Genomic DNA, 8,227 nt, shown 5'->3' with positions numbered 1-8,227 from the left:
AGTGAAATTCTCTCAAAAAAAAAAAAAAATCAGAGTCCTCAACACACATTCTTGATCTGAGGACAGTTCACACATTCCAAAGCCCTGCCTCATGCAGCATTTCATGTGGACCTCACAAGACCTGGTGGTACATGCCTGTAATCCCAGCACTCTGGGAAGCTGAAGCAGGAGGATTGCAAGTTTGAGTCCAGACTAGGCAATTTAGCAAGAGCCTGTCTCAGAATAAAACCTAAAAGATGGACTGGGAATGCAGCATATTGTTAAGGCCCTGGGATTCCAAAGCCCTGCCTCATGCAGCATTTCATGTGGACCTCACAAGACCTGGTGGTACATGCCTGTAATCCCAGCACTCTGGGAAGCTGAAGCAGGAGGATTGCAAGTTTGAGTCCAGACTAGGCAATTTAGCAAGAGCCTGTCTCAGAATAAAACCTAAAAGATGGACTGGGAATGCAGCATATTGTTAAGGCCCTGGGTTCAATCCCCAGTGCTAGAAAAAAGAAAAATTTATATCTATAAGTGACAAAATATGAAAATTGCCATTTAAAAAATCAAAGTGACAATAACCTGGCACTTCCTGGGCCCACGTTCTAGATGAAGAACCTGGGTTTGCAAAGGCAGCCCAGCTACAGCTAAGCCCCGTGCCACATAGCTGCAGGCAGACACATCGCCCTGACAGCTGGCTGGTGGAGCAGCAGCCAGCCAGATACCGCGTTTTCACTGTTGTTTGTCCTCTGTCTCTGTGGCACCCCCTGGGGCCTCTGAGGAGGCCAGGCTGCTCCCACAGATCTTCACCTGGCTCTCCAGCTGGCTGAGGCGCTGTTTCACTTTCATCTGTGTAGCACTGTATTCAGCCAGCAGCCGCGCAAACCTGGTCTGTAGGGTGTCTAGGGAGGACTCCAGATGCTCCACCTTCTCCTCGATGTCCTTGGGGTCTGTCCTGGCCCTGGCCAGGTCCTCATCGATCAGATTGTCCTTCATCAGGATCTGCCGGCCCTTCTCCTCCAGGGCCTTCTTGGCCTCAGGGTACTCGGTGAGGGCCTCCATCAGGTCATCCTTGGAGAGGCAGAACAGGTCCGAGTAGCCGATGCTCCTGATGTTGGCTGTCCTGCGGTTGCCTGACTTGCTCCCTTTGATGTTTAAGATGCTGATCTCCCCAAAGTAACTGCCATCACCGAGGACCACAAACTGGGTGACCCCATCATCGGCCACCACGGCCAGCTTGCCCTCCTTGATGATGTACATCTCCCTCCCGATGTCCCCCTTCTTGCAGATGTAGTCACCAGGGCTGAACACAGTGGGCCGCAGCTTAAGCACCAGCTCCACCAGCAGCCCTGCCTCACAGTCCTGGAAGATGCGGACCTTCTTCAGGGTGTCCAGGTGCACATTGATGGCGATCTCAGCCTTTAGCTTGTCCGGGAGGTTCTTGAGCACCTCCTTCTCATCCACTGTCTTCCTGTTGGCCCACAGGTAGTCAAACCACCGGATAACCCGCGTCTCCAAGTCCTTGGTCACCTTGCGGAACTGCATGTACTGCTTGATGGAGTCGATCTTGGCCTGGAACTCTGCCCTCGAAGCATTCATATTTGAGATCATGGAGCCCACATTGCCCACGATGGTGGCAAAGATTAGAACACCCACCAAGAAGTCTATGACCACAAAGAGATACTCCTCATCTTTCACAGGGGGTGGGGTCTCACCAATGGTGGTCAGGGTCAAGGTGGACCAATAAAGACTGTAAATGTACTTCCTGGAGAGGCGTCCATACTCCGGTTTGGAGATGTTTGGGTAGACCCAGGAATCTGTCCCAAAACCAATGAACTTGGAAATGGCAAAGTAGACACAGGCATTCCAATGGATGATGATGAGGATGTACAAGACCAGGTTCCCAATCCTGAACACATTGGGATAATTGGTCCTTGTCTCTGTGCGGTCAAAGAATTCGAAGAGCCGGGAAAACTTCAGTAGGCGGTTGAATCTAAGTTCCGGGTAGTTCACACCCAGCTTTAAGTAAGCCAGGTCCGTGGGGACCAGGGACAACATGTCCAGCTTGAACTGCAAGGTCTTTGTGTAATGTTTCCACAGCCTCTTCACATCCCTGACCATTAAGCCTTGTTCCAGGAAACCTAAAGAAGAAGAAGATCCTGTGGGCATCAAAGAGCCTGACTGTTTTTTACCATGACCACAGCAAGAGATTTTTACATCCTGACACATAACACATAATGATACAAGTTAATGGAAACAGTTTCATAATGCAATACACAGTTGCTACAGGAAACTCACTCAGATGCTTTTCTTCTATGAATTTCTCATCTATTCACTCTTTTAAAAGATAGACCAAGGGAATCTTTGAAACTTTGAAACTAGATTAGGTATTAGATGATAGCAAATAAAGAATATTAAATTTTAAAAGATAAATGGAAATTTTACATACATATATTTGTTTAAAGGGGCCTTTTAGAGTTAAGAGATACATTCTAGAGTGCTCACTGCCTAGAATTTGCTTGAAAATGTGCTGGACCTACACCCACAGCTTGAACTCAGAGGTCTGGGGTGCTTGTAACAACTTCTGGTGCTGCAGGCCTTGGTCTAGGGCACAGTGGGGCTAGACTCTGGGTAGGACTGTCCTTTTGGCTAAAATGGAAAGTCAAGTTTGTTGGCACATACAGTATAAGGGATGCCTCACTTCCAGCCTCTATTCCTCATGTTGTTTGTTCTTTTATCTTATCTGTGAGGGGACGGCTTTCAGGTTCCTCCTCTGCCCTCTCAAAGCCTCAGAAGCTTAAATTTCTTGTACAAAATAGCATAGTGTTTGCATATAACCTATGCACATCCTGGCACACTCTTTTTTAAAAATGGTACTGGGGATTGAACCCAGGGCCTTTGCACTGAACTAAATCTCTAGCCCTTTTTTATTTTGAGACAGAGTCTTACTAAATCTCTAAATTGCCCAGGCTGGGTTCAAACTTGAGATCCTCCTGACTCAGCCTTCTTGTATACTTTAAATCATCTTAGGTTACTTATAATACCTAATACAATGTAAGTGCTATGTAAACAGTTATCATACTATAGCGTTTGGAATCACAAGAAAAAAAGCCTTTACATGTTCAGTCCAGACACAAAGTTTTTTCCAAATATTTTAAATTCCCAGCTGGTTGGGTCTGTAGCTGTAGAGTTTGTGGTCACAGAGGGACAATTGTACACATGCTTGTTAAGCACACAGGTGGTCCTGGAACACTGCTTGTGTCTTGGGCCTGCCAGTTTTTAAAGATTCCTCTCTCAGATATGATGATTATTCCTGTGGACTGCATTCCAGTGGCAGTTTGGTTACCATGGCTCCACATCCCCACCTTCCTGCTGAATCTGGTGCTGCCGAGGGCAGTACCAAGCACACGGAAGTGTCCAGTCAGTGCCCGAGGGCTGGTGTCTTGCCCCACCAAAGCCTGGCTGGGATCAGGGGCATCCAGCCCAGTGGACTGCTCATTCTTGTGTCTACATGTGCCACTGTGCCACAGCAGAGGGAGCTCATCAGGGCCGGCAGGTCACCCATGTGAGCCTCCAGTCCTGTGTTGCAGGTCCCCTAAATTGTTCTGGGCACCACTGTGGAAGAAGGGGTACCAATCTGGCATGGCTGGGTGGTGAATGTAGACTTCAGGCAAATCACACAGGATCTCTGGCCTTGGCCTTGAATCAGTAAGGGGAGATAATTGGGCCTGCACTTTTTGCCTCATGCAATAGTTCTTTTTTGACTCTTTTGTGGTGTGGGGATTGAACCCAGGGCCCTGTGTGTACAAGGCAGGAGATCTACTACTGAGCTACATCCCTGGCCCTTTAAAATTTTTGTCTTGAGACAGCATCTTGCCAAATTGTCCAGGCTGGGCTTGAACTTACGATCTTCCTGCCTCAGCTTCCTGAGGAGCTGGGATTGCATGTGTACACCATCATGCCTGGCTTGTGCAGCAGTTCTAATAAGCAAGCGAAATGTGGCTGCAATGCTGTGTGTACCATGAAACCCCCACCCAGGTCCGCTGCTGGGAAGTGGTGGTGTTTATACTGACAAGTAGGGTACAGTTTCTAGTTCAAAAAGCATGGAAAATGACAAGCAGGGCCTCCACTTGCTTAGGTGATGTTTTTGTGCTAATTAGATAAAGGTGCCTGAAAGTCAGTTTATAGCTGATCCAAAGGAGGTGGAAGAGGTGGGTCACTGGGGTCGTGGTCTGGATGAGTTTACCTTTTCCCTTCTCCTCCCTTCACTCTGCTTCCTGTCCGCCACGTCACGCATGAGCAACACTCTCCTGCCACACCCCTCTGCCACACTGCCTGCCTTGAAGCCAAGGGACCATGGACTAAAATCTCTACGTACTGTGAGCCAAAATAACCCTCCTTCAACTTGTAGGCATCAGGTATTTAGTCTCAGACAAGAAAGAAACTAAGACAGTTTGACTTGCTCAGGGTCACTGAGCTTATTGGGAATGCAGAGCCCCAAGCCCAGATGTGCTGACCCCTGCTCAGCATCCTGTCTGAAGGTTCAGTGCTGAGGGGCTGAGACAACAGCACCCACCCTTTGGATGGAGCATGCCCAGCCCTACCTGGACTGCCATGGCCAAAGGTAGGTAACATCCACCCAGTCATTCTGGATCGCCCTGAGCACTTCCTGTGGGCCTTCCCCTCACTGAGGGCCTGTGGCCTGGCCCAGGGCACACTCACCTGTCCGGGCTCGCACCAGCATGTCCAACCCATAGAGGACATCTGCCGAGTAGTCCAGGGTCAGCCACAGTGTCAGGTGCTCGGACTGGAGCTCATCAAAGCAGGCCCTACACAAGCCAAGCGTGAGGCATGAGGGGCCTGACTGTGCTCACAGGACCACCATGCACCAGCTCTGCATCGCTTAGAGCCCTGCCTGTGGGGTTGTTACCCAAGCGCAATCACCCCAGGCTTCCGAGGAGGAGACCCAGGCTCTGAGAAGCCATTCTGCCCTGTGGTCACTGTTAAGGTTTAGATCCAGAATGTCCCCTAAAATCTCACATGTTCAGAGGTGGGGCTTTTGGAAGGCGACTGGATCATGGGGTGCGATGCTCTCATCAGTGGATTCATCTGTGATTTAGAGTGGATGTGCGGCTAGGAGGTGGGATCTGGTCAGAAGAGGTGGTCACCGGGGGCCGACCTGGAAGGGTCTCTCTTCCTCCCTGGCTCTTTCGTTCTGTCTCTCTGCTTTCTCACCACCATGACATTAGCAGCTCTCCTCCACCAGACCCTTTTTCTGGGCTGTCATGCCTTGGAACCAGCTGACCATGGACTGAAAACGTGAGCCTAACTAAACCTCTTCTTCTTCAAGTTGTGAGTGTCAGATATTTTATCCCAGTGACCGGAAAGTGAATAAGACACTCTCAGAGCTCCTAAGAAGAGCTCTTCTTCTCCTAGGCCCAAAGCAAAGGAGCCAGCAGACCACAGACCAAAACCTCTCAACCATGAACCAGAACAAAACTTTCCTCCCCTTAAGTTGTTCAGCTCAAGTATTTTGACACCACAGAGATGGAAAAGTGACTAACAAAGGCAGTGTTAGGGCTGCTCTGCATCCCTGCCATGTGGATAATCAGGAATGCCCCAAAATTCACTGTACACTCCCTGGGCAGTGGCTATCTTACACACCTCTCAGAAGTATGCCAAAGCTCACTGTTTACACTGTTTACAGAGATGGTGCTGCCCAGCAGACTGTTCTTGCACAGTGGCTCAGGAGACCCAAAGACACCCCTCACCCTCACAGGGCAATGTCAGGTCTGTCCCGGCGTGTGCTTAGTCAACCCCAAGTGCCCTTGCTCTCAGAAGCACCGAGCCTGCCTCTGCACCCTTGTCCTGTGGGCCTCCTGGGAGGGGCCCCTGCCCCTCGCTTAACTCCAGAACAGGAACTGAGACTGCAGACTTGCCAGGAATACCCAGAGCCCTTGCCAGCCCTAAAGAGGAGTGATTGCCTCGTGTCCTTGACAGAGGCGTGCTCAGGAAGGCTCCCAGGCCCAACCTGGCCCCCAGAAGAATATGGTTCACTCTGGTGTCCCCACCCTGTAGGTTTTCACAGTGCTGCCTGAGTCCCTGGCTTTCTCTCAGAGAAGCAGCATGTGGCTACACATTCTCCAACAGCTGGCTCCCCTGGAAAGGCCCCGCCCCACCTCATGCTATCAGACAGCAGCCATTGCCCTCCCTGTGCTTTCCATCTGCAGATCACTTAGAAGAGTTCTGAATCCTCAGCAGATCTCCAGGTGGGTGAATTTGATTTGCTGCATCCAGCAAATCCCAGAAGTAAATGATCACCTAGGAATACTTGCAGTGTCTGCCCAATCTCTACCCTCAAGAGTGACAGTCTTAGAAAAGCCCCAGCACCCAAGCTTACCCTCAGAGAATAGTGCCCCCCGTCCACTGCACATGCTCAGAAATGCCCCAGGCATTTCTGCCGAAATCCTGATTCACAGGCCCACCTTCCTCCCCTCCTAACATCAGCCACTCGCCTGTCCCTCTGCAGGTGACACTCAGAGGATGCAAAGCACAAGAGCCCCAGCCATCTAACTCCAGCCCAGCTCTTCTCCAAGGGCTCAGAACACCCCAAGAGTCTTCCTAGAGGACCCCCTGGTATTACAGATGGGGAAGCTGAGGCATCAGAGCTGTATGGTGGTTATGAGGGTACAAGAATGCTGGCCTCCTGGGTGAAACTCAGAGCCCCATCTTCTAGGCCCAGTTGTCCCCTCCCAGCCCCTCCAGCCACCCCTACACCACCTGCACACCAGCAGACACCAGTTATAGAAGACCGGGAGGGCGATGACGGTCAGCCAGCGGTAGTAGAGGGTGCTGGAGGGGTCCACCACCATGGCGTCCTTCTTCTTCCTGGAAACCAGACATACACAGATAGTGCAGAGTGTGGAGAGCCCTCAGATTTGGGAGCTTTCCAGACCTGCACTAGTTTAGTGACCTGAGGGCAATTTCAGGTTGACCCTCAAGAAGCGGCTGTCCACAACACAGTCCTCTCCACCTCAGGGGTCACACAGTGCATCCCTGAATGAGAAGACAGGTTGGGAGCCAGGGTGGATTCTGGAGGTCTTTCCCTCCCAGCTCAATTCCCCAAGAAGTCATGGTTGACTATAACATCATGGTGATGACATTCCCATGTTCCCTGTGGCAGCATCCTCATCCTTTGGGATGCTGGGAATGTCACTGTCATGCGGGAATATCACTGAAGGATGCTGAGGGAGTCAGGCAACCAGCCAGGGGAGGTTTGTGAAAATGCGGATCCCAGGGCCTGCCCATGACCTGGAAGGAGCTGGGGCCTGGGTGTGTGCATTGGAGCATGGTCCCCATGTTTCTGAAGCAGTTCCTCTCAGCTTTCCTTGGACACTCTGGAGTACACACTAGGGAACTCTACCTTGCTCACTACATTTATGCTGAAATGAGGTTATTGATTTCCTTATGATTGCCCATTATATATTGGGAAATTAGTGGCTCAGCCTAATGTTCTACAATTTCTGATCTGCTTTCATGACCTCTTGTGAGATCAGGAACAGCATGAGACCAGAGACATTTGGTGGTACTGAGCAATAAACCCGAATCTACATACTGAGGGTGGAAAAGACACATGGACTTTTGGAAATCACAGGTCAAACTCTTTGCCTGTATGGCCTGAGATTGTTCTCAAAATCTCTGGATCAAAGGAAAACCCAGGTGTTGAGAAAGCCAGTGAGCAGAAGTGATGCAAAATTCACATAAACTAGGACAGGTGTGTAACACACACACACACACACACACACACACAGAGAGAGAGAGAAGGTCCCTGATGTAGATGGTTCAACGTAGGGTTTTTTTTTAACTTTATAATGCTGTGAAAATGATATGTATTCAGTAGAAGCCTTACCTTGACTTTTGAATTTGTGCCCTTTTCCCGGTTATCAATATGGTGCCCCTTCTCTCTGTACTGGGCAGTGTAGTGCTTACTGTGTTATCATATAGAATGTAGGCTTTGTATTGGAGGGCTTGGCCCAGCTGGAGCTGCTGTAAGTGTCCTGAACACTTTTGTGGCAGGTTAGACTGAGTTGTGACATTTGGTAAGTCCCTGTGCTCCAGGCATTTAAAAAATTTGCAGCACTTCCAATTTAAGATGTTGTACCACGATGTATCCGCATTGTAAGTTGAGGAGAATCTCTCTCTCTCCCTTCGTCCCTTCCTTTTTTTTTTTTTTTTTTTTTTTTTT

The 8,227-nt window shown here is 49.8% G+C and overlaps 1 protein-coding gene across 2 annotated transcripts in view; it reads right to left on the bottom strand.

Moving 5' to 3' along the window:
* Positions 1 to 635: 635 nt before the first annotated feature.
* Positions 636 to 8,227, bottom strand: part of Cnga3 (cyclic nucleotide gated channel subunit alpha 3) — a 15,793-nt gene continuing 8,201 nt past the window's right edge. For both annotated transcript variants that reach the window (XM_033761500.1, XM_033761501.1), the window contains 3 exons: positions 6,763 to 6,870; positions 4,705 to 4,811; positions 636 to 2,123 (listed from right to left, as the gene is read on the bottom strand). In XM_033761500.1, coding sequence (XP_033617391.1) covers positions 715 to 2,123; positions 4,705 to 4,811; positions 6,763 to 6,870 — 1,624 coding nt within the window. In that variant the 3' untranslated portion in view covers positions 636 to 714. The remainder of the gene's footprint in view (positions 2,124 to 4,704; positions 4,812 to 6,762; positions 6,871 to 8,227) is intronic.

Source organism: Fukomys damarensis, unplaced genomic scaffold (genome assembly GCF_012274545.1).
Source record: "Fukomys damarensis isolate Sample0158 unplaced genomic scaffold, DMR_v1.0_HiC HiC_scaffold_9, whole genome shotgun sequence".
In the NCBI taxonomy this organism is placed as follows: Eukaryota; Metazoa; Chordata; class Mammalia; order Rodentia; family Bathyergidae; genus Fukomys; species Fukomys damarensis.
This window is presented reverse-complemented; position numbering and strand designations above follow the sequence as displayed.